Below are 26,793 nucleotides of genomic sequence, written 5' to 3'. Positions count from 1 at the left end.
TTTTCAGTTCTTTCAGAGAGTGAAGATAATACCTTTATTTTAGTATTGTGAAATTTTCTGGCTAGAACAAAACCTGGAAAACCTGTGTGGATTAGGTGACTTCAGTGGTATTAGCACACTGTACCCTTTCACATAATTCTCTTTGTTATTTCAGATGTTTGGTTGAGCTTTTGATTGTAGTCTCTTTAATACTGCCTTAGTTTAAACTCTTTCCTTGTGATCCGTGTAGTTATTACTTTGATTTTTCTTTGTATATGTGAAACTGATAACTCTATTAAGCCAAAATAACTGCAGGCATAATTCAAGACAGGATTTTTCAATCAGTTTTCTTACTTTGTCTGAGGTTAGGTTGTTTATATGTGCTTTTTAAAAAGAGATTGGAAGAACAGTGCGTGGAACAGAACAGAGGAGAAGTAAGTATATTTCAGTTGCTAAGAACAACTGCTTTGGAAGCGATAGCTCTTACTTTATTTCTTTATAATGCATGGATGTATTGGTTTATTACAGTTCACAGAAAAACTTCTACTTGAGGATATACTGCAAATAGCTTGAAACAGAGTAAGGCATCTGCAAGCTGGAGAATGGCAAAGGGTAACAAGGGTAAATTGGCTTACTGCAACTGGTTTGGGCTGGTGCTGTGGTTACGAGGACAATGGATTTGCAAACTCATTTTGATTGAAGTAGAACTACAAGAAAATAATCAAGCTATAGAAGCTATTTAATTTTACTCCAGTTTGGTACTGTACTATTATGGTCGCTTTTGTACAGCTTTAACAATTTAAATCTGACTTATTGCAGCTTGTATTAATTCAAGGGACTATGTCAATATTAAATCTTACTTCTGTATCGTGATTTATTTAGCTGGAATGAGTCATTTGGTTGTGTTTGAAGAGTTATCTTCTGCCTGGTAAAGGGCAAGTACAAAGCTGGTTGTGTGCAAAGGTGGTTTATAATTGTTGCTCTCTAATCTGAAATCGAGCAAATGTAACTGCCAGGAGTCAAAGATCAGAATAAAAATCTTCTACAGCGTGTGCTTAAGGGACCCTGCCACTGCTCGAGACTATAGAAAGCTTCCTTCAGAACTGGCCAGCCTGAGGAATGGCATTGTGACCTCAATTGTTGCCTCCCCCCAGCTGTGTTTACAGATTCTGAGGGTTGTAGAAGGGTGAATTGTAGTTTGATACACCCACTACTTGTGTGTGGGTTTTTGGGCAGCACAGTGTCAGCATTCTACAGTGCTGTGTCCTTAACACAAGAAACAACTGCATTTGAGGCAGCTTTCTGTTGCTTCTGGGCAGTCTACTGTACTTCATTGTAATTATTTTTCATTATGTATGAGTGCCAAACATTATCATATTTCAACAGGGAGCCTTTCAAGAAGCATACAGGCACAAGATCAGGTAATTATATCTAAGTCTGTCATGGGCAATACCACTGACTTTTCAAGGCTGTTCAGTGTTAGCTACAAGTAAGGCATTTGCTCCTAGTGCTGATGGACTGGGTGCCAGAGGAGAAAAAAGGCACAAAACTGGAGAACAGTTGATGAAATTCAAATTCATTGCATTTTCAGCTCTTATGTTCTTTAAGAAAAGAACAACGAAAACCAAGCATGCTGGAAACAAGCTGAGCGTTGCTGTATGAGTTCAGTGCTGCAGTTGTGAAGATAACTGGGGTATTGACCGTACTGAGTCAAACTAGAGTTTCTGAAACTTGTTGGTCTTGCAGTGTCTGTTAATAGGCTCCTAGACAGGAAAGCCAGGCATGCAGTGATAGGGAAAGCTAGAGAAGTCAACTTCTTGGAAATTAGCTTCTGACATGGACTTTCTGAACTAGAGGACGTGCTCTTACATCTAGTGGCTTCTTCCCTGGATGCATCCAGGCTTTTTCTATGCACTTATGTAAACTTAATGTATTTTGACTTGGGAATCATTACATGCTTCCTTGGCATTGTTTTTAGTAACTCCTCCTGTTTTGAGCCTTAGCACTTGTTAGTTCTTGTGTTAGAAGCTGCTAAATGACTGTCTCTCGTCATTTTAGGAATTTGAGTCTGTGTTAGTGACGCTTGGAGCACCTTTAGCTATCTTGTTGACAGTGCTTGCTTTTATAACGAAGGCAGCAATTACAAGAGAATATTTGATGCTGAGTCTATGAGCGTTGCTTGCATTGTGTATTTGGACAGAGCATGTGACTGCTTCAGGCTCATCACTATGAGTTTTTTGTTTCTTCCTCTTTGTGCAAGTATGAAGAATGTCAAGAAGTCAGACCTGGCCTTTGTGGTTTTTAGACTGTTCCAAAGTGTTTTTCAAAGCCCAGATCAGCATTGGTTTCTTGACAGACTTTGAGTAATTTCCTACCCACTACTGCAACTGCAAGAATCTGTTTTAGGAGGATAGTTGGACCGTATTTGAAATTTCACAATTAAGGAATAAATCACTCTATCACTAGAACATGCATTAGTCATGCATTAATACTAGGGGAAAATATGTTTGCTTCATCGGTGATTTAGTTAAGAATATACTTTCTTGAGTGCCGTGTCCTCTTCTGAGGCCTACCAGGGTTTTGTCTTTTTCTTTGAAATGAGCTGGGAGAGAAAAGGACTTAATAACATGGACTGCAAATATAGACTATAATCCTTAAGTGAACTTGACATAATATACAGAGCTGACCAAAAATTTCTCCCCACCCAAAGTTGAGTCCTAATGGGCTGTTCCCTACTTCTGTAATGAACTACATAAAGTAACTTGTTCCAGGACTTGGTTTCTTATGGGACTGGTGCATTGTGATAGAATGCTCAGAATTTTGTTTTGTTATTTTTCTGAGTTGAATTCTCAAATTTGGCTGGTAGTTGATAAAAATCATAATGTTTTGTAATGTATTTGCTGCAGTTCGGTTTGACTGAATACTGATAAAAACCCTGTTTCTTAGTACAAACTTCCAAGCAGATGTTTTTCAGATTAGGTAAGGGTACAATATATGCTTTTCCTCCTCTTGCAGCAGTTCCCAAAGGATGGGACATGAGCAGTTTTTGGCTCCTGGTTTTGTTTTTTTCCCTCTATCAAATGCCTCACACTGTGATTCCAGAAGGTCACTTCTTCTGAACTCAAGTGGTCATTCTTCATCCAAGTCCAGCCTCCTTGTACTTCATCCAGAGTTCATTCACACACACACACATCCTGTGGGTAAATTCTCCAAAGGATGGGTAGCTTTAAAGAATAGGAAAGCCACCTATTGTGAGATTTTCTTTTTTATTTGTTAAGAACAGCCTGAGTGTCTGTTGTCTGTGATTTCCTTCAAGGCCATCATTTGATATTACTGCATGAAAAAAGACTCTTGAGTGAGAGATACAGAAAATTGAAGCCATCTGAGTAGATGAATCCATTAGTAGGTTTGCCAGAGAATATATCTTCATTGATCTTGGCTTGCCCTCAACCAGCTTGCTGCATAGCATCTTCTCTCTGCCGCTGTTACTGAAGCTGTAAGTTCCTGATGTATTTGTGCTATAATGAGTGTGGGGGGGAAAAACACAATTGTCTTCATAGACACTTTGTAGAGATCTCTTCAAACAAGACTTGGCTTTTCTCAGGTAAACTTGCTTTATATTTTATTCTAGATGCACCATTTATCCTGAAACAAAGCAAAAATTGCCATCTCCTACCTAAGGAGAGTTTTCTTAAAGTATTAGAACAGAACAGGATCAACTTGCAGCTCTCACTCAGCTTGTTGCTTGGGAACATATCAAGCAGTCTAATAAGTAATTGTAGTGTTTGCATTCAAGGAAAAGAAGTACACAATTAGGTTTTATTTGTGACACTTGTAAGTGTCTTGCTGTAGATGCGTGCGTACTTTAAGTTTAAAATGTTTAATTCAGAAAGGTGTTGGACTTTTTTTTTTTAATGCCTCAAGATAAAATAAGTACAGTCTGCATTTTCTGTGACCCAGTCAGCAAAAATTTATTCCTTTTTCTTCTAGTTCAGCTTTCTATCGCCTATGCTTGTGCCTGACATACCAACAAGAAGACTTACCTTCAAATACACAGTCATTAGGTCTTGAAGTGTCATTCTGAGCCCAATGTGCCAGGCAAAGATGCTCTTCTTATTTTCACTGGTCAAATAGCTTCTGTGTTCTCTAGAAGTCTTTAGTTTGAAAATAACAGTTGACAGATCAATGTAAATAGGTAAAAAAAAGAAAGAATTGTATATTGCATGTGTAATAAACCATAAACTTGGTGTCAGCTACGAACATCCAGTACTCCTGGATGTAGAAGTCAATATTAGTGCAAGTGTTTCTGCTATAGATGAGGTTCAGCGAAGAATGGTTACTATTACCAGCCCTGCTGAAACATAAGGCGTTGCAGAAGTCTTTGCCTTCACAGGAATGAAAGTAGGGCTGGCAGATGTGATTCTGCAGGAAATGATGAGGCTGTTGGTTCAGTAATTGCAGCTAGACATGTGGTCTAGCCCTCATGTTTGTTAGCACAGTGTTGTCATCATGAAAGCTACACTTCTGCATCAGTGTTTTGCACAGAAACCCGATTCAGTTCAGAGACTACTAATCCATATCTTCATGAGATCTTTAGAGATCATCAGAGCTGGTCAGAAAGAACTGGTATTTAGTTTCCTTTGTGATTTCCTCTCCTGTCTTTCTGAAGCAGCTAGCTGCACTAGCAGTTTTCCCAAAGAGTTTATGTTTCTGTCCCCAACCAGGCTGTTTATCTAGTAGGCTCAATTCTTTCTTTCCCAGTAATGCTGTGAGCTCTTATTTTTTGGCTTGTGCTGTGTTAGTATTCTAACTACGATGAACTTTTTTTCAGTCGTCACTTAAAAGAGAAAGCAAAACCCAAACCTGACTAGTTTCAAAACCAGAAACAAACCTTTCTTATGTTTTTTTCCAGATGAGTTTCTTCTTGGAATGAGAGAAAGAAGGAACTATGTTCTTACTGGGTTTTGTGTTATGCATTGGTCTTTCTAATGCAGGTTCATAAAGATCATAGCTGTTTTGCACCTCACTGTCAATTAAAATGGATCTCATTTTCAGTGTGCCTCTTTATTGAATTTTAGATCGTTAAGAACTCATGACTTCAACTAATGATTAAGCTGATCATCTGTTCACCTCCTTGCCTTCTCTCTTTCCTTTGGCATAATCTGTGCTTTGCCGTTGTTTCATATGAATATAATGCAAGAAGTTTCTAGATAGCCTCTCCAGTCTCACTGCTCTTAGGGTACGTGTTGGATAGTTATTCCCTTACAAACCTTAAAAGATTTCTGCACTTCTCTTTTTAAATAACTTTTTCCTCCTTCTTCTGGAGGCCTTACAGTGAGCTCTCACCATTATCATGCCTGGTCCTTTTCCCTTATTAAGGCTTCTTGAAATTCTCAAAATATTTATGTTATGAGACAATTCTCCCCCTCTTTCCTTGTTTGTAACTTCTCATATATGCCGTTACTCAGATATCAGAACTTGATAATTAATTTTAAACTGAAAGATCTGATAAGATATCTCACGACTGAACGTTTCTTCAAGTAACTGTTAATTTTCTCCTGAGATGAGTATTTGTCATTGTTTGAAAATACATGATCTATTTAGTAAGTTAATGTAGAATAATTTACATATGCCTAGGGCATCTTCCATAGCATTCTTCTACCTTTTAGTATATTTTATCTTAATTGTATGTCGTCCTTAGCTTCAGAATAAACTATTCCAAAGAACAGTGGTTGGAAGGAGTTTTTGAAATAAATTAAGGGAGATAACGGATGAGTTTTAAAAGCCACTCTGTGCTTTTTTATTCATCTAAATACTGATGGTCTTGCTCTGACTGAGGAATTAGGCAAGGAATTCCACATTGGGCTTCATGCTGAAGCTGCAGGCTTGTTGTCTTGTCTTTCAGCTGGGGTTATAGAGGTGGACTGAAAGGTTTTCATCATTTTTTTCATTGTCCTCCAAGTTGAGAAAACAGTCGACTAAAAAAAAAAACTTGGGCAGTTTTTTCTATTCAGTGAGTTCGTACATTCTTCTCTCTTTCTGTAAGCTGAAAAATAAATAGAATTTGAGAAGGTAATGTTTTCTGTTTCCAAAATGCCCCTTCTGCAAATCTTTGACTTGTTAAGCTTCCCACGCTGTATGCATTTGGGATTTATTAAACTGCTGTATATGACGATTCTCAGGCTTAGTGCTTCCAGCAGCTCGCATAAGTGAAGTAGAATAAAAGTTCAAAGTATGTCAGCATATGAAATGTTAATGAGTAAAAGCATGATAAGATTCTTTAAATATTCACAGGAACTTAATCTTCATTGTATGTTTCTTGCAGTGATTGCATAGTTCTTACCAACTGTTTGCATATTCTTTCAGGCTGAAGGTTTTGGAACGGATGTTGGAAGATGTTAGCTCTGGATACTGGGCTTGTGGAGGAGTGGTTATCGGAGTTCAAGGTAATAACAATGCACTATCAGATACTTAACCAGTGGTATCTGAATTGCTGCTGGAGTGGTATGCAAGAATGTGCGATTACTGTAGAAAATGAAGATTAGCAACCTTGAATTTTAAGGTAATGTGTTGTATACAGCTACCAACTTGAAAGATGTTCTTTTTTCATTGTCCTCTTTGGGACTGCCTGCTTCCTGATCCAGAAAGTGATCTTCAGTGGTCTATGGCAAAGCATGTGCTGCAGGCTATAATGTTGTGCCCAAACATCAGGCTTTCCATTTTTCCCTCTCCCTTTTTATGGACTATATGAGTGAGTTATTCATGCTTATTCTTTCTAGTGTGCCTTCTTTAAGTTTTATTATTAGAAATTCAGTGCTGTGTGATAGTTCTGTGATAGCTGCTGATCACTTTACTTGTTGAATGTGCTGAACTTCCATCACGTGCTGTAGTTTTGATCGCTTATATAGTCAGATACCCAGGTCTGTACCTTGCAGATGGCATTCCTCAGCCGTTGTGCTGTCAGTACGTGAGGTCAGGTCTGACTCTGAGATGGGCAAATGCTATAAAGGGAAGATCTCAAAGCAGAAAGGTATCATGCATTATCTCTGTCCATCTTTACCTCAGGAAAAAAACATTTGGGTTTAACAAGTAAAGCCACATATATATATGTATATATATTTTTCCCTTCAGCGTTAATTATTTCCAGAGGGTTCATTCTACCAGCAGTGAACACAACTTTGAAGTAAAGAATTGTCAGTTTTCTGTTTCCTCAGGCCTTTATCTGGCAAACACAACAGCAGATAGGAACACTGGCTTCCTTAAAACTAGCTTATCTGTGTTTTCTGTTATGAAGCCAAGATTTTCTGTTACTTCAGAACAAGTTTGTCAAGCTTGCCCAGCGCTTCATCAGTGTGCAAATGTTGTTTATGTAACTTGAAAGAACGTTGCAAAGTGGAAGTAGCATCCTTCTTATAATGTTCTGATTCAGTGTTTTCTGTTTAGAAACTTGATAGAAATTTTGTAGCACAGCTAATGGACCCTACCTTCAGAGAGGGATGAATCATACAGCTCCCTTTGATTAAGTTGCACTCTTTGGTCTGCTAACAACCACAAAGTGTAACGTGTCTTTGTAACATATGCTTTGTAACAAAGCACGATACTTTTGTAAGCTTAATCACTGGAAAGAAAAGCTTAGGATTGTAGCCCTAGTTTACTAAACTATACCTTGTAATCATGGTCAAACTGCATTCTTGAAACACCCTGACTGGAAGATTTAAGTGCTGTGTGTGTTATCAGTAAGATACTGATACTGAAGACACTAAGTATATTGTGTGTCTAGAAGAAGATGCAGCAGATCTCTATTTTGGACCCTAGTAGATTCTAGACCAGCCTTATTTCTTTGTGTTAGACTTTGTCTTGAGTAACTCCTTGGATGGCTCAAGCTATTGTTGAAATGTCCTGCGAGTCCTCAGCATGGTGTTCAGTAATTCTGCTACTGAATAACTGGAAACTTGTTAGAACAGAAACCAAAAGTTGGGTGCACACATGCAGGCTAAACCCCAGAAACTGCTAGCTGGCATTTGGGAAATTCTGCTGGATTTCTTTTCAAGCTTTGGTATTGGCTTTTCATTCTGTTCTTTGTTTCTCCTCCTGATATTGGCAACGTGGTGCAGTCTTGCTGGTCTGAGTGTGGGCTGGGGCTTATTTGAATACAGATTTCTGTCCTGGTCTAGCTAGATACACTCTGTTTTCCTGTCTTTGTAATGGAATATGATTTCCTTTGAAGGAATGCAGAAAAGTAGTACTGTAAAAGCTATGAATAATAAGTTTAAATGTACAGCTTCCAAAGGCTTGTCAGAGAGATTAGCTTTTTAACCTCCTAAGTACTGTAAGAAAACCCATTTCTATTAGAGGATAGCTGTTCATGTCAACCTTAATTTATGTTCTTTCAGGTAACAACGTATCCTCTTTTATATTTACAGTCTGTCTGCTGTCAGTCTTGACAGCAAAGTGCAGGTCTGCAAACAGTGAGGTTTCACAGTATATGAATTTCACAGTGGGCATGTGTTGTCACTGACACCAGCAAAGAGTGGGAAGTGCATTGCAATTTTTTTTCTGGTTTCAGAACATTATGTATTTTCAGTGGCACTGCACTTCTGAAACTCCTTTATTTTATTTTTTTATTTTTTAATGATATTGCATTGAATGTCATTAATCTCTCAGAGAAGCTCCCTGCTAAATAATAGTGCAGTGTGTCTTCTGGCAACTTTGCTGCTGTGAAAAATGATGATTTCTATAATAAGGATTTCCTTATGAAACAAGTTTCAGTTCATTGTAAACTCTGATAAATAGTAACTGCTAATGGAAAATGGTTGTTGAAATAGTTGCTACATTTTAATGATCAAACCTTATTTTATCTAGGAACTAAAACAGATATCTGTATATTTTTCAGACGCTGCCAGAAGCATCCATATCCAGCTATGCCACAAACCTGAAAGACAAGAGTGCTCTGATTTCATCTCTTTACAAAGTAATTCAGGATCCACAAAGTGAAGTGAGTGTGTTGTATCTCTCATAATGTCTGATGTAACACCAGCAGAATAGGATAAAACCTTGCACACTGATTAACTGTGTTCTATGTGAAATAGTTAATTCTGTTCTAACTACATGGAGAGTCTTCATCACAGTGTTTTCCTTTTAATTAGATTGGAATGTGTTCTTAGCAAGAATATAGTATTATGGAAACGATTTGTAGATCTGTTTCTTACTTGCTGATTGTAACTGATCTTGTAGATCATAGTCCGGATCTGTGTATGGAAATGAGAATTATGTTAAGGAATTGAAAAGATGTTTGACTGAATTATTTTTGTGATTCACTGTAACTTGAATATGAATCTGTAGCTACCGGGAGCTTGTCTGTTTATATGACAAGAGATAAATGTTAGGTAGTTCTGCATTCCTTTTACATTATTGCTTTGAATTTAGGGCTTTCTGCCTTTTTGCCATCATTACAGCACTGAACTCTGACTTGCTTAGAAATTTTGAGGTGGAATGGGGCAGGTTTGCATTGTACCCACATAAAGAATTGTTCATGTACCAGGACTGTGCTTCTCTTGACATGTTCTAGATGAGAACAGAACATTCCTAATTGATGTTGGTTGTATCCTGGTCACGCTTTCTACCATCCGAAAAACCTTTGTGTGTTATTGTTTTTGAAACTACATGGAGTCCTCGTGCCTCTTCTGGGAAAGAAGCAGCATAAGGAACCTCTCCAAAGCTGAGATAATGCCAATAGTGGGCAGAGGGTAAAATGCTTCCAGTGTTCGTACATTTTTAGAGAGGATGCTGGTACAGAAATACAGGTTGTGCAGCAGAGAAGAAATGTCATTTTACTTTTCTGTGCTGCTCAGGAAGGCATTCTGAGTCATTTCAAATACTGAGTCAAGCTTGCCTGGTCTTCAGAATGCATATCAATGTGTAAATTAATGCGATGAGTCTCCCTGTTGATAGCCAAACCGATACTTTCATGTTCTGTAATTTATTACTACTAATGGCTATCACTAGTTTTGTCACAGACTGATGCAAGATTGTTGCTAAGCCATGAAATTCCTGCTCAAAGAGATAATTTTGGGGGGGCTAAGTATTGAAGATTCCCCTGTTAACTGAATCTGGAGATTGAAGTGCCAGTGCTGACAGTGCTCCTAACATTTTCATTTGTGCTCTGCTTACTGCCCAGATCTTTGTAGAATGGGTTACTTGGAGCTTTCCACACAAAGGAAATACTTCTAAACTAGTAATTCTTCCTGGCTTTTGGGATTCATTACCTGCATTGTATATTTGTTTTCCATATACTTTGTTTGCATTTCTGAAAATGTAGCATATAGTGAGCGAAATGAACTACTTGTGTTTGCTATTCCAAGACATAGCAATTTCGTAGTAGCTTTGTTAGCAAAGGCTTTATCTGTTACTTCAAGGTTACTGGCCCACTGGTGTGGAAAATGTAATTTAGTAGAAGAGTCTTCAGTATATGTGAACATTTAAAGGATTTTTCTCGAGTGTCTGCTCAGTTAAATTCAGTGACAAGCTTTTTATTTCTGAAAGATTTTGTTTCTTCACAAATTTAAGATTGTTTAATTGTGTACCTCGAGCTCTACTGCTGTCCTTTCAGATAGCAGCCATTCAGGTATTTGCATTAGGAAATACAATTCGTGAATTGAAAAGTCCAGTGTGTCTGGGTACAACTTAAAAGGAGGAGGGATGGAATTACTTCAGTGTTCTTCTGTTCCAGCATTAAAAGTTTTTATACTTTTTGGAACTGTTTTAGTGTGAAAACATTATCTTGGAACAGCAACAACTTCTGGGTTTTGATATTAGGTTTTAGCATGTGGTGGCATTTCAAGGAAGAAAATCTGTTTTTGTACTGATTACGCATTGAAACGTGCTGATACAAAGCTGTCTTAACTGAGATAACGATGTGAACATGGATACCTGTCATAGCTATTTCTGTGCCTTCTAAAGTTCAAGCACATCATTCTGAACTGATACTTTATTAAAGGAAGCATGCAAATTTTGTGAAATATGTAAGCTGAAGATGGAAAGCACTTGTGCTGGTAAAGTCTTCTAGAAGGATCTTTGATCTGCTTTGGGAAGAGACCAGTTGAGCTCAGTATGCTTTTGTTTTGCCTTAGGTTTTCACAATTTTTTGAGCTAAAATGAACAGAAAACACCTGTGTGTTACAGGCAATAAAGTACATATCTGTATCCCAGTCTTTAAGAATTTTCAGGAAGGTGCTGGTTAATACCTTCCTTTCTGATGTGCAGTAGCAGTTTTCATGATTACAGTCTTAGGGTAGTCTCTAAAACGCATATCTGTTTGACTTTCATTCTGTCACTTTCAGGTTGAAACTACTGGGGATTTTGTGTAGAAACACATTTCAATCTATTACTAACCTTAACATTCCTGGTATTTAAATTAATTTAGAGTCTGTTTCTGTGAGTCATATAAATGAACCATTAAGAGATGTTAAGCCTCCGAGGTAAGAAACAAAGCAGCAAAACTAATCCCTCAGATGTGTTGCATTTCAATCCAGTCATTGAGATTTGCAGTTGGAGAATGTCACATTTTGTGTAATGATTTTTAATACAGTAGCTGAGGTTGAGGAATTGAATTCTAAAAAGCTGGAATCTCAGATTTCAGTTTCTAAAGTTTGCAAGTCTGAGGGCATCTTCTCTCTAGATACTTTTAAAGGAGCAGTTTCTCAGTTGAGTGTTTTCCTATTTGTTACTGCTTAAAGACACTTGATTTAGAGCGTTTAGTAAAACACCTTTTTTTTTTTTTAACCTGATTTTACTTTTTTTAGGGACATTTTGAGGAAAACAAAGAACAAATACCCTAACAGCTGCAAATTCTTATGGGCAATTTGCCATGTTTGCTGCCAAAAAGCATTTTGGACTTTTTGATTTTTATATAGACTGAGGGTTCAGTGTCCAGCGCTGCTCAATTTGAAAGCGTCTACTGTTGTGCACAATCCTTACCTCCATGTAGTGACACGTGGTTAACACTGCATACTGACCTTTAGCAGAGGCTTCCTTTTTGTCTTAACACCCTATGAATACACTGTAGCCTACGAGGAGTGGAAGGATTTAGTTTATCTGCTGTACACAAACTTATTGTAGTACTTTGAATACAAGTGTCCTGTAGCTCTTCTCAGTTACAGAGTAAAAGCTTTACTTTTATGTGTTTGCTGTTGGAGCTCTAGAATAACAAGGCCTTTTGGACTGTTATTTATTTATTTTTTAATGTAGATGATGTATTGGGGTCATGGTATGAGACACAGCGATAGTAAGCATCCTCTTCTTCTTTAAGCCTTGGAGGCTAGAGGAAGTGAGCTAAAAAAGGAGGGGGTGGAACTGTTGGAACAGTATTTCTGTTGTGATAGAAGGCTTTACTCTCTATCACCCAAAGTGTAGAAGACTGAAATCGTTCGAGGTGACTTGGTGTAGTTAGCAGGCTGATCATTCCCTGCTAGCTACAGTGTAACATCTATCAGCTTTTCCCCTACTGTGTGATTATATTTCTACACAAAGTTTCGGTTTCTTGTAAGGTTTTTACTCATTAACAATTGTAACCTCATTGTAATTTCAGCTTCTGGAGCCAGTCTGCCATCAGCTCTTTGAGTTCTATCGCAGTGGTGAGGAGCAATTACTACGATTCACACTGCAGTTTCTGCCCGAACTGATGTGGTGCTACCTTGCTGTCTCAGCCAGCAGAGATTTGCAGAGCAGTGGATGTATTGAAGCCCTTCTTCTAGGAGTGTATAACTTGGTTTGTATTTACACCTAATTATTCAGGCCTAAAAATATTAGTGTCCTTTTGAGGGGATACTGGAAAGTGTTTATGGGGAAATGTTAAAAGCTTTTATTTCAGAACTGAAAGCAAGTGATTGAGTGTCGTACTTTTCTCTCTTTAAATTTATGTTCAAGTTGGAAATATGTATTGTGAACTTCAAAAGGATTCCTCTTCAGTTCTTGCTTTCATTAATTCCTGGTATGGCAATTAAATCTGCATTTTGCTGGGGAGCCTTTATAGGTGCTACATTTGAAGTTGCTGCCTGTGCTTTCTGTGATATTCTGACCATCTTGACTAGAGATCACACATAAAGGCACTTTCAACAAATTCTTAGTACTTGATGGTTGAACAGATTGCTCGCTCTTCAGAAAATAAAAGTCTTCTGTTTTGTAATAACCTTGACTTTTTTGTATATTTTGCATGAAAATGTACTGTTTACTGTTAAATTAATCCTTTGAATAGCAGAATTCTGAGGGAACCTTGAAGAGCATCATATTTTAGCTGTTACAGGCAAAATGCAATTAGTTGGTGCTAGGAGATGCTTTACTGAAACTCCTTTCTAATCTCTGCCTTTGGATAAGTGAAATCTGTTGCTGAAATTTAAAATTAAAGGCTGTGTGTTTTTTGTGAGGTCTGCTTCAGAAGTTGTTGCTGAAGATTTTGATCCAGAGTATTTCAGTGCTCTCCTGTGAAATGTAGTCCCTTTTTTGTTGTTTATTTGTCTAACTCATTAGTTTTCTGCTCACTTAAAGATGTGAGAGGCCTGCTAATGTACCACTCTAGTGATATACTGCAGGCAGGTATCCTCTGTCTGGTTTCTGTAGAACAGTATAACCCTTTTGGTGTTTTGTTGTTTTCTGCCTTTTTCAGGAGATAGTTGACAAGGAGGGACACAGCAAAGTGCTGAGCTTCACGATTCCATCTTTGTCCAAACCTTCAGTGTATCATGAAGTAAGTGACACTTACAGCATAAAGTTGTCACTGACTGTGAAAGGCAGTGTGATACTGGGGCCTGTGAGTGAAGAATGAAAGTGAAAATTAGTCTTTGCATTTTGCATGACCTAGTAACACATTTCTCAGTCTACTCATTACTGCTAACTGGTCTTTGAGGCCATTAGAAGACTCAGTTGTCATAACTGGGTGATATGCGTCTACCAAATGTATTCTTTTTCCTGTTCTGAAACCTCGTATTTTACTTGCTGTAAAGTGATTTCTTAAGTCTTAGGTATCCAGGCATTCAGATAAAATTGATGTAGAAATATGATGATGTTGATCTCTTGCCTATTTTTACTTGCATTTTAGCAAGACTTCAGGTTGGATGTGTTTTAAATGAATATTTTTTTTCCCCTGTAGCCTTCCAGTATTGGCTCCATGGCTCTTACTGAAGGAGCTTTATCCCAGCATGGTTTGTCCAAGGTTGTGTATAGTGGACCTCATCCTCAGAGGGAGATGTTGACAGCACAGAACAGGTGAAATTGTACAATAAGGTTTATCTTGATAATCCTTAAAGAATCTTCTAAGAATGTTTAATAATTACAGACAGAAGCTGTATGAGTGTGTCCTTCATTTGTTTTTTCTATGTGAGTTTACATGCAGGATGCATAGGAAAAGGAAAGGATTGCAGTCCCAAGTCATGGATCGATAATTTTATTGAATTAAACCAAGTTTGTTCAAATAACCCCTGCAGATTTCTCTATATAACAGTTTTACTTGTTAAAAAAAATAAATGTGAAATTGGTAATATAATCTGATTGATGTTTTCTATAAACTCCAGGTTCGAAGTGTTGACTTTCCTTCTGCTCTGCTACAACGCTGCCTTAAGCTACATGCCCGCAGTTTCTCTTCAGTCACTGTGTCAGATTTGCTCAAGGTAACTTCTGTAGGCTGATTATACTTGAAATGGTATCAAGTCGTTTAAATGCAGTTTGTTTGAACTTAGCAAACAATAACAAAAAAATCCTTTTATTCCCACAAGTTGCTTGCAAACTTGATTTTTCTTAAAAAAATAAGTATAGCTGCATTACTTATCTTAAAGTATCTCTTAATCAGCTGTGGACTGAGATCCCAAAATTGGAGAAGCAATGACATGGTTTATAAGCAGGTGCTGTAAACTGGAGAAAGAAATCAAATCCAAGAAATTATGTTTCTATTGAAATAGTTCTTGGTGTTTTATCCAAGTAAATCAGAAGTGCTTTCTAAAATCTTGGTTAACTTTGCATTGCATGCTTACTAAACATTTGGATGCTGTACAAGTTGAAAATATAGTGGATACTAAAACTAGAGATATGCTCATTCCTACAGATGTTTTGGATATTCCCTAAATCTGGTATAACAACAACTAAAAAGGCAAAGCTGAGGCATTCTTTTCTCTCTCTCTTTTTTTTCTATGAGAAAAAGGACTGGTAGTGAACTTGTCGCTCCAGAATTTTGGAAGTTGACATTGAATTGGGGAAATTAGAGCGTTCTTGTTAACCCAGGCAGTGGAGGAGAGGGACCCAGAAATCAACCGAGAGCAGCTTTTTGCCAGTAGTAGCTCTGAGGTTCTAGATTCCTCATACAAGTAAACAAACAGAAACATCCACAAAAACAAATGAGTAATGGGTGCTTGTTTTTTCTTGTTTTGTTGTTTTGAATTAGTCTTAGTAGAAGATGCATTGCAGAATAGAGAAGGAGGGGGGAAAAAAAGCATCGTAATTTAGTGGCAAAGTTGTTATTCTTTAAAAAGAAAAGAAAAAAAAGGGGGGATCCTGAAAGCTCTGTTACAACTGTAATTTGAACATTAAGAGGCAATACCACCTTAGTCTGTTTTTTGCTGGGGGCCATAAATGAAATTTATAATTTTTTTTTCCTGTTAAATTTCCTTAAATACCATTAATATTTTTGTCTACTCTGCAGTAAATGCTTTTAATTGAGAATGACTTTAATGGCAGTTTTCAATGTTCAACTGTGACACTGATGTAACTTTGTCATCTAGGATATCTCTATTTTGAAGGATTTGAACTCTGCCAGTAGAGGGCATACCCTTCTTCTGTAATGAGAAATGATCTGCTTTAGCGCTCAGTTGTAGATGAATGCTTTCCTTGGGTCTACTGCAGTTAAAACACACACCAAACATCTGCTTTAGTGGTGTTCTATACAGAGGTGGTTCTTCGTTATTTACTAGTGACAAATACTTTGTTTCTTTAGAATTTGTGTCTGCGGATATCCTCGCCAACAAGTGAGAAAGTATAAGGGAGTAAACAGCAGGATTCCAGTTTCATCTGAATTCATGGTACAAATGCTGACGGGGATTTATTATGCCTTGTAAGTGAGAGTGTTTTATGGTTTTTGTTTTGTTTTTTTCTAAACATTCACACAAAATAATGGAGCACTTGCTTAATTTAGTATGTTCATTTAGGCATGCTACCTCTGAATTGCTTTGTTTTCTAATGGACAGATGCTGTGTGTAGCAACGAAGATTTCAGGATTAGAACACAGTTTGCTAACTTGTTAGATTACATTACCTGTGTGATACTGGGGAATGAAGGTTGGAATAACACTTAATAGTCATAACTGGTGATGTAGAAAAAATACCTGAAAATCCTTTTCTAACTGTTGTCTGGTCTATGTTTTTGACATCAGTCTAGTTAAGGAAAAAGGTCTTAGTGTTCTCTCTCGAAAATGTTGAACATCATCCACCCCTTTGACAGTCACATTGATGTGTAAAGCTCTTTCATTAACTGAAATAATCAGAGGCTGGTAACATGGGAGTACTCAAAAGGTGCTTTAATATTAAAACCATCCTGTTGGAATTTCAGAATATTTCATTACTAGCTGATCAATAACTACAATATCGCTTTCAAACTGCTTGGAGTGATCAGTGAAAATAAAACTAGTGCCTCCACATGCACTAATTCAGAACAAAAATTTTAAGTAGCGTGCTTACTGATAACGAGCACAAGTAGTTTAACTCTCACTTGAGCTCTCAAGGAATACTGAATTCATGAAAGTCATGACCAAGAGCATTCATCCATTGATACAGGTGATAACTATTATTTATATATTTAACTTTGCAGTTATAATGGAGAATGGGATCTGGCTCGTAAAGCTATGGACGATGTTTTATATAGAGCGCAGCTAGAACTGTATCCAGAACCTCTGCTGGTAGGTCATGTAGTCCAACATTTTTTAAATAGTCTTTATTTCATTAAATACTTCTTATGAACTTCACACCAGGAACCTAAACCTTATGAGCTCAGTGTGTCTGTGCTGGTGTGAGTAGCTAGATCTGTAAGGATATGTACACATGTTTTCAGTATTCTTAGTTACTTATTCACTTGGAAAGATGATAAAATGATTTCCGGTAGAACACTTCAAAGACTTGAAAGTGTAATGATGGTGCAGAAGCATTCTGAAGTTCATGTTAAGTGACAGCCATGTCATTAAGCTGGAGACTCTGTTTTAAATAAAGGTCTTAAGTACAAATTAGCTTTTAAAGCTAGTAGCAAGTGTAGCACCCTACACTCGTTATAACTTGTGCCAAATGCTACTGTGTTTATTTGACCTTAAATTGGAGTTGTATGCAGTAAACTTCATGGACTACTAAGGATCCTGATAGAATTATTTTTGAAAACTTCAACCTTCATATTAAGAACTTAACTGCATTTTTCCCTGCTCTAGGTTGCTAATGCAATAAAAGCTTCGCTGCCTCAGGGTGCCATGAAGTCCAGTAAAGAAGGTACAAAATGCATTCAGGTTGAAATTACACCTACTTCATCCAGGATATCAAGAAATGCTGTAACTAGCATGTCTATCCGAGGGCACAGATGGAAAAGACACGGTAAGAGACACAATTTACAATGATTTCTTAGCTTCTTACACCTGTTCAAAGTAATATTGAGGGTTTTGTCTTTGTGCATTGTCACTGTTAATGAAAATGCCTTTAGTGAACTGACATTATGCATTTATTCTTAAAATTATATGATTTCTCTTAAACATGTGTTATTAACGTGGGTCTGGAACAGCGTGAAGATGCTACATACAAGATGAAACATGTCACAGTTGGACATTGGTGCCATTCTGTTGCTACTGATAAGCAAGTGGCTGGTAGTTTGGAGCTTTTTATAACTGGTAAATGAGAATATTAGTGGATCAGAAAATATATTCTCTATTTCTTCAATCCTGTTTTATTTTTTTCTTTTAACGAAATACCTTTTTGTTAAAGGCTGCTGTACAATGTTTTAGGTTCTTTAAGGAGACTTATGTTCTCTTTTACATTCTCTTTTGAAAAGTGGTGTATGATACATGAAGCAAAGCAAATATTTAATAAATATACCACAGAGCCTCATTTGTTTTAAGTTATCTAAATAAAAACAATATTTAAGGCTAGAGGGGTAAATTATGCCTTTTGGGGCAAACTAGTATGAGGGCTTCAACCAAGTGAAACAGGTCAGTGCTGAGGAGTAGAAAAAAGTAGCGCTGAATGTACTGCAGAAGGACAATCAATGTATTCCACTTTCTCTACCAGATTTAGGTGGGGGAAGAGCTGCTGAACAGGAGATCAAAACTTCCAGTGGCTTGCTGTGCTGTGGTTGTAATTCTGATGAAAGGGAGGAGTGTAGATAAGTGCTCTTTGAATAGGCTAAATAAAGACTTTAGAAATCATTATGACACTGTTTTATATGATGTGTGCTATATGAACTTATTTTGTAGCATATGGGCAGTTCAGTTCAAAAAATTATTGCAAAGATCTGTGTTATTAAAAGAAAAACACACCAAAAACCACAACTCACCACACAGGGATATTTCAGGTAACTATTGGAGGTTATAAATATTCTGGTAAAAGAGGACTTTAAAGTAACAATGAAGATTTCTGAACAGTAATGTTACATGCTGGTGTGAGTTCCAACTGTAAGCTTCTGAATGTGAGGAAGGGCAAAGGAAGTTAAAATAGTTCTTTTCATTTAAATTAGAACGCTTGATTTATTAACTTTTAAAGCTGCTAGGCAAAGATGAGGAGCAGAACATTAGTGTCTTTGATATGAGAGTGGTTCAGTAGTAAGAGTATAAGTCCCCAGTGAAAGGTGTGGAATAGATCTCCAGGGTAGGTGTATAGAAAGAATAATGAGGCTTGTGCTTACAGATGCTTGTTTGAATTAAAATGAATACTGGAGCTGGTAGAAGTAGGCCAACAAATCTTGTACCTCCTGACCCACTGCTCTCTGCCACAGGGAGAAGGAAAGAATCAATTCAGAGATTTTATCGTTGTGTTTCAATATAAAATGAGTTACACAGATAGATTAGGAAGCTGGAGGAGGCAGCTGAGAGGTGGTTTCTTATGCATTATGTGGACCACAGCAAAATACCCCTTGGGCTGCAATGGCAGCCGTTTTAGATCTGTCTATTTGTATAGAATGAAAAGCAAAAGAATCTCAGCTGATCCCATTTCCGATTGAGAAGCATATGGGTTGTTTTTATTGTTATTTTATTAGAAATAGCAGTTTATTTCTGAAGTCTGGGGACCCTGAGTCATGCAAGCTTCTGTTAGAATGTTAGATTGAAGTCTCTTTTGGGAAAAAATCAACTTAATTTTTAAATTTATTGTGTTACTTAACAAGATTGTAATTCTTTTTACTCAGAAGGACTTTTTTTTTCTTTAAATCAAATTGATATCCTGGATTTGGGCTTCTGACTGTGGTACTATGTGCAAAAGTCATTTGCAAAATGGACCCATTACTCACATATAAATAGAATTCAGAGTTAATTGATATTAGCTACCACTTATCAACAGATTACTTAGAGCTACTGAATCGGGTTGGCTTGACTTGAATCATACAGCTTAAAGGGGATTTGATCTAGTGTTAGTTTTTCATGCCTTAGTGTTAGTGTTTTAAAAAAAATAGCTTGAGTGACATCCATGTCTCTATTCACAAGTAGCAGCAAAGCAGTGTAACTCTTCAGTTTTGTCTATACAACCAGTTTTGTCAGTTTTGCACTTTGTTTCTCTTCTGCCACATTGCCTTGTGCACGGGATATCGATATCTCTGTTTCAAAGGATAGACCTTCAGCGTTGTCCAGCTTGAAGCAGTATTGTCTTCAAAAGACAAATACTATGAAGCTGAAGGTTTGTTTTGGGTGTTCTTAAATATGTATATACATGTATAAATAATTAAGGTAGAAGGACAGAGTGCTGCTGTAGGGGACATGGATTGTGTAGCCTTATTGCTGCCACAGGACAGTAGGTACTATAGTGTTAATAGCCTATTTGTCATTAGCTTCCTCCTGTAGTTCAAACTCAGAAAGGTGTATTCCCCTTTATCAGAAAGTAAAGAGAACTTAACTAAAAGATTAAACACGATTATGCTAAGAGCTATTTCCTTCAGTTTGTTACTGTAGTGGTTACACAGCTGTGGGAATGCAGCAGTAAAGTGTTAACACACGGTAGGATATTACATTTAGAAATGCACGTCACTAAACCACAATAATTAATTTATTGCTATTATCCCCAAATGTGTGATGTAGGAAGTTCTTCCTCTTTTCCTCCAGTCTCTGCTGTGCTGTGGACTTGGTACGTTCTGAATCTCCTTTCTCCAGAGCAGCTGTTTATTAATGCACTTAGTGGAGAAGGGACTATCTGCGAGCTTTGTTCTTTGTTCTCCTCACCCTGGTTTTCCAGATGTAAATGAAGTTTCTAGAATAAACTTGTGCATGCGGAGGTTCTGGGAAGTAGCTCTGCCGAAGTAAGGTGCCTCCAAGGGCGCTGATGGGAGGAGGAACAGGTTTGGAGATTTGCTGAGGGGTGGGGTAGCTGTGCCTCTCCCTGTGTAATGAGGCCATTGAAGCCAATGAATGGTGGTCTTCTCACTAACTTTCTGCTCCTATATTTCTAGAAAAAGGTCTGTATATAATGGTATTCTAACACAGCTGTAGTACCGCTTAGAAGGGAGAACGATCGCAGCTTTTAATTTGTTTCTTGACAAATATTAGGAAACTAGTGGCTAACGGCAGCAGCTATTAGTTCCATTTCCATTGGCTTGTGCAACTTGTTAAATGGACGCTTTCATAAGTAGCTGACTGGTCGGTTCTAAAGAATCATGTTAACAAATGTTGACGGGTAAAAGGAGGGATAGCTTCTCCATTGTGGGTGGTGATGTCTGTCCCTGCCAGAATATCTTTCTGTCTGGGACTGACTTCTCCTCTGTGATGAGTGCAGACAGCAGTGGTGGTAGCAGAGAGCCAAGGGCTGCAGCGTGCTGCCTGGGTGTGCACTGTGCCTGCACAGGGATCCTCAGGGTAGGGGCTGGGGGGATCTCCTCCAGATAAAATAGTATTTCAAAACTGGAATGTTTGAGCTGGGGACTTCTCAGTATGTGGGTGGGTGAAGGATGATCATTGGAAGATGGACTCTCACAATTTAAGAGGAGAATTTCATACTCACTAATATAGCTGATTAACAAGAGGTGAATGTGTGAACATCTGCTTTAATTCATAATGCTTTAATCATCTATTTCTATTGTTTTTTGTTCCATGTTTTGTTTCAGACATCATTTTTGTCTTTTTTTTTTTCCTTATCCATCTTTAATTCTAGAACAAGCAGAGAATGGTAATGATGCTACTGAAATGGGCAACTTTATCATACCTGAGATTAGTGTCACAAATGTGTCTGGAGAGAAACCCGGGAATGGGGAAAAAAGCAGAGCACTAGCAGAGAATGATGTTCAGCATATACAGGGAGTACAGGAAACAGCTACAGATCCTAGAACTGACAGCAAATGCATGCCAGAAATCAGGAGGCAAAAATCTGTAAGAAAAATGATGGAGGATGGAATAAACTCATCTGGCAGAGTGCAGTTTTAGCAGACCACTTGTAGCTGCACTCTAAGGTACCGCTGATTGAAAGGGTCACTGCTGCATGTTTGAAGAATTGAAGTATGCAGTTAATATATTGCATGTGTAATAACACAAATGCATGTACTGCACACAGCTCTGTCTGTGCCGTGGACAATGACAGCGTATTTACAAGCAGATATATTTAATCTGCAGACCATACGCCGTGAGACTCAACATTTCCTTGAATTTCCTAAGCATATTCCTTGGATTTACAAAATCCAGTGATGAATATTATGAAGAGTCAATCAAAATGGAAGTGAAAATTGTCTCCCTGTATACCTAAAATATTCTGAATTCCACTTGTTGCGGTATACTGGAGACTTAATGTTCCACTGTGCATGAGTTTCCAACTCGTGCTATGAGATCTATAGTGCAGAAGGTGACCTTTCAGTACTAAAGCACTCTTGGGTTGCTGAATGAACAGCTGCCATGCTGGGTTTTCTGGGACATCGATCACAGATCATTCATTATTAACAAGCTTTGCAAAAAATTGTATTGGAGCACTTGCTCAACATGAGATTTGCACTTTTGTTTGGCATCTTCTAATCGGTTTCTAATCTGCATGAATTAACAATACTGCATTTATTTATTTGTTTAAATCAAAATCACTACAGAATGAAATTGTAGGCATGCTTTTTGATCTCCTTAATACAGCATTATTTGCTGGAATTTTATATCCTAATGATTCTTGATTACAAAATGTAATAGGTAAGTTCTGGTCTTCTGTTCTCTGTGCTGTTGCTTTATGGCTTCAAGCTTGTGAATATCAAAGTTTAGTAATACATGAAGTCAACAGATGTGAGAAAGGCAAATGTTGATTAATTTTTTTTCTTTTTTCTACCACACAGGAAATACAGATTTAGGAATTGAAGAAGAACTGATAGAAGTATCTGAAACTGATGAAGGGTTTTACTCTAGGGCTGCTTCTAGCACGAGTCAGTCCGCCTTATCTAACAGCAGCAACACGAGCAGTAAGAACCTTCTAGGGAAGAGCCAACGAAGATCTGGAGGAAGCAAAGCTGCAGGAAGAGAAAAAGAAGGAGAAACCTGCAGAGAACACTTATCACGAAAGCAAACTCAGAGAGCCCTGAGTGAGAACCTGGAGCTTGTCTCTTTGAAGAGACTGACACTGACAACAAGCCAGTCCCTACCTAAACCTGGTAGCCATAGTCTGGCTAGAACTACCACGACTGTGTTTAGTAAATCCTTTGAACAGGTCAGTGGTGTCACAGTTGCCAATAATCGTGGAGGTATATCTGGTACAGAGGCAAACAGGTTCTCAGCTTGCAGTCTCCAGGAGGAAAAACTTATCTATGGAACAGAAAGAACAGACCTCCCAGTATTAAGCAAACAACCTAATCAACAGCGACCTCCTAGTATTAGCATAACTTTGTCAACAGATTGATATTGTTACATTGGCAAAATGAAACGTGGGGTTTTATGCAGATGTTGGAACTGTACCTTAAGCTCTTAATACGTCCTGTGTTACGTCCTTAAATCTCAAACCTGTAAATTCTTATTCCGCTCACATTTGACAGTAGTGGTAAATAGAGTTCTAATTATTCTGCATCAGCTTCTAATAGGTTGGAAAGTTCCTCTTTGACTTCCTGCATTTATCCTCCAGTTGTTTCTACTTCATGCAGAGTTTATATCTTTACCAAATTAACAAATACTGTTTGTTTAGCTACTGACCAAGATGTCTGGCTTTTTACAAATGCACTATATGGGAAAGGAGAGATCCTCTATCCCAGATTATACTTTTCGCTACTGCTTGGCATACAAAAAACTGCAAGTATCTCTTTTAAGAGGAGCCTTGCAGCATGAGTATGACGTTTTGGAATGGCATTGTAAGAATATGAGTGCTCTTCTGTGAGTTATGAGGAAGGTATACCTATATGTAAGGTTAAAAACAGAAAGGTCAGTTAGTGTTTGATGTTATGGTGGTTTCTGTTAGTACACACTGCAGCGTTCACACTTCTGTACGCCTACGTGTGTCTGAGGTAAAGATGCATTTTGTTTTATATATAAGTCTTTGAAACTGGGCCAAACGTCACATGGTAGCAGCACTTGTGGATGGCAGTTCTTATCACCGACTGCAATAGCCACTTTTCAGACAAGTGTGACCGACTCTTCCTTTCAGTTTCTTAAATGTTGAGCACAAAACTTCTCATGGAAACGTTGCTGTCGTCAGTATTTGTATTATTCACGAGGAAGAGATGTGCTTATCTAGAGGTATCATGCAGAAAATAGGGTACGAACCCTTTGCACTGAATCAAACAATTCAGGAGTGTAACTGCATTCAAGGTGAACTTGTTACTTGAGACTAATAGTACCAAAGGATGTGAACTTTTGGAAACTTGCAAGCACAAAGGGAAATGACAATGTAAATATAACTAGCAACCTAATTGCTAGAGTTTTGTATCTAGTATTTTTCTAGTTAGAAATTATCAAAATGTAACATGTTCTAAGTTACCTGACCCGTATGGTGACCTTGTTTGATACTGATTTTTATAAGCTTCAGGCTTTAATTAAGAGTAAAAATTAAAACTGTTTATGTGGAAATTTGGAGAAGCAAAAAGTCAGGGGCAGTGCTGATCTGATGGGCAGCAAATCATTATGCATGTGGAACTGGGGAGAGGATCTAATGGCTGGTCATTCCCAGCAGTCCTCATTTCTGCAGCTGGTGATCCTTTGTTGTCAGGGATGTGGAAGGACCTCAGAACAGACCCGAGCACTAACGTGAACATTTTGGTAGACTTTCTGATCTGCCTAGAGATGAATGTTGGTGTCCCTTTTTAACTTGAACTGAAGCACAAGTAACATTTAAGCAGCTAATGTTATTCAGGTTTCTAGTTAACTAGTTAATGAAAAGAGATGAGAAGACGTAGTTGATAGGGGTTTAGTTGTATGGTTCTACTTCTAAGACAGCAAACTAGTTGTGTACATTGCATTATATTCCTTCAGCTGGGCGAAGTAGCTGCAGCCGTCTGTGGGTGTTTGTCCTCAGCTCAGTCTGGGTGTAAATGAATGTGCCACACTTTCTCACATTCTTCAGCTCATTGGATGACGCTGTTTAGTTTTAGCAATGTAGTATTTCACCTTCTCACAGTGAAATGTCTTCTGAATTGTACATGACAATTTACATTCCTATCGTACAAACTACAGACTTGTCTTGTTTGGTGTTTAATACTTTGGCCAGTCAAATAAACTGGTAGTTTTTGAAATTAAAATGCTTTTGTAAATATTTAATATGACAGAAAATTTGCCTGTATTGTTGTTACTGGTTTGTTCTTTTTTCCAGACTCTGTTGAAATACACATTCAGTACTAATGTATTTGTTTCAGATTGACCAATATATCTGGACTAATGTAGGTGTAACAAGAGGCAATAGAAGGGTTTTTCAGGCAGCTGGGAACTGCACAACACCTACTGAATGTGGAGTTCTTCCTTTCTTGGATGTTTGTGTTGGATATGATGAAAAACAACCTGCAGAACTCACAGCTGCCACCTGATTTGCTCTTGTGGGGTCGTGTTTACAGCAACTAAAATTGAAGGCAGAACTGGAACAGGTGGATAAAATTTCAGTTGGTAAATGTGATGGCACTAATGATTAGTTAGCACTGAGGAACCAGAAGATTAGTGTAATTCTCTTGTTTTGGATTCATTTAATTCATGACTGTTTCAGTTACCTTCAGAGCAGATAGTGTTTCAGGCTAGATGTAGCCACCTCAGCTGCAAGCCATGCCAGTTCTTGAAGCATCTAAAATGCCATCAAGTGTGAATCCATAACACGATTGGGATGCTGTAAAGTCAATAAGGTTAATCTATCCTTTCATTTTATAGAAATCATGATTCTAACTGTGTTCTCACTTGAACCTGAAACACAAACTCACATTACTGCAGCCAGGATTATGTAAGTCTTCATGCTTCCTTTAGAAAATGAAAGGAAATTGTCTTGGTACCAGCAGCTGCCACTTCCATACGTGTGTGTCTTTGTAAGTGTGTATGTTTAAGTCTCTGGAGTGTCATAACCAATGAGCATGTCTTTGTGAACAGACAGCACTCCTTGATGCTGATGGTCTCAAAAATTTCTTTACCGATGGAAAATAGAGCAACTTCCAGTTGTGCTTCTTTCCATTCTTCAGTTGTATGCAAAAATGCAGTGGGGGAGGGAAGGCAGAATTAGTTGTTGTTTGAATGTCTCTGTTCCAGATGTGTTGCACTGCCTCCAGTGCAGAATTGAGGGGAGGGTGGGACCAGAAACAAAGCTATTAATTTCCGAAGTGTTGAGAGGCTTTGATTTTATTGAGCGTTATCTGATCATTTTAGACTGATGGAGGAACAGTATGCTAAAGAAGCAGAGCTTTTCTAACAGTCCAACTCGTGGTATTCTATCATTACATATTGTAGTCTACCCGGCAGTAGGCAGTTCTGATGAATGCACTCCAAATGCCGTGCAGAACTGCAACCTTCTGCAGGGGAAAAACGTTATGTAGGAGAGTGAATCATCTCAAATTATCACTACAGAAGTTGCCGAATGCTGACATTTACAACTGACCTCCCTGTTTTGAGTCAGAGGAAACTGTTTCCAATGACAGCTTTGAGCATCAACATTTTCAAAGCTGAGTAGAACTGTTTTTGTTTAGCAAATCTATGGCACTCGTGTAATAATTGTATGGCCTTCAACCACTTGACCTAGAACCACAATGAGTTTTCTGAAGGGGGAGAAGTGCCACTGAATTGTCTTGAATAGCCGACAGATTTGATAAGTACATGAATACGGAACTGTATGCCGCCCTTCTCAGTAGGTCTGTGATCCATGAGGATTTTAGACGTTTCTAACTGAATTATTTGACAACTTTTGTCAGTGTTTGAGGTTTGCAGTGCTGCAAATATACATGGGTATAATGTCTCTCTGTAGTCCTCCTTGGTCTCCTGCTTCCATCTCATGTGCTTCCTTTTCATAGGTAAGTAGAGCTGAGAGCCCCATGTCCGTGCGTGCAGGCCTGCTGGTTCTGCTCAGCTACCTGTGTGTTGGGATGGGACAGTTTGTGAACCTGGAGGAGCCCCCAGCTCTGCTGGGCCCCACTGAACTGCCTCCCTGTCTCCAAAGCAATGTGGGCTGCAGGGGTAGGTTCAGGTCTGGGATGGGACTC

General features: G+C 38.1%; 1 protein-coding gene across 8 annotated transcripts in view; it reads left to right on the top strand.

The window, feature by feature from the left end:
* FAM126A (family with sequence similarity 126 member A) overlaps positions 1 to 24,971 on the top strand; it is a 44,174-nt gene extending 19,203 nt beyond the window's left edge. For 5 of the 8 annotated variants that reach the window (XM_015853686.2, XM_015853688.2, XM_015853683.2 and 2 more), the window contains 10 exons: positions 6,346 to 6,425; positions 8,873 to 8,974; positions 12,566 to 12,745; positions 13,640 to 13,720; positions 14,123 to 14,238; positions 14,544 to 14,639; positions 15,956 to 16,072; positions 16,825 to 16,912; positions 17,429 to 17,588; positions 22,486 to 24,971. In XM_015853686.2, coding sequence (XP_015709172.1) covers positions 6,375 to 6,425; positions 8,873 to 8,974; positions 12,566 to 12,745; positions 13,640 to 13,720; positions 14,123 to 14,238; positions 14,544 to 14,639; positions 15,956 to 16,072; positions 16,825 to 16,912; positions 17,429 to 17,588; positions 22,486 to 23,042 — 1,548 coding nt within the window. In that variant the 5' untranslated portion in view covers positions 6,346 to 6,374 and the 3' untranslated portion in view covers positions 23,043 to 24,971. Of the gene's footprint in view, positions 1 to 1,149; positions 1,401 to 6,345; positions 6,426 to 8,872; positions 8,975 to 12,565; positions 12,746 to 13,639; positions 13,721 to 14,122; positions 14,239 to 14,543; positions 14,640 to 15,955; positions 16,073 to 16,824; positions 16,913 to 17,428; positions 17,589 to 21,335; positions 21,631 to 22,485 lie in introns of those variants that run through there. The other 3 variants (XM_015853690.2, XM_015853691.1, XM_015853684.2) reach the window with 3 other exon arrangements.
* The last annotated feature ends 1,822 nt before the right edge of the window (positions 24,972 to 26,793 follow it).

Source organism: Coturnix japonica, chromosome 2, assembly GCF_001577835.2.
Source record: "Coturnix japonica isolate 7356 chromosome 2, Coturnix japonica 2.1, whole genome shotgun sequence".
Taxonomy (NCBI): Eukaryota; Metazoa; Chordata; class Aves; order Galliformes; family Phasianidae; genus Coturnix; species Coturnix japonica.
This window is presented reverse-complemented; position numbering and strand designations above follow the sequence as displayed.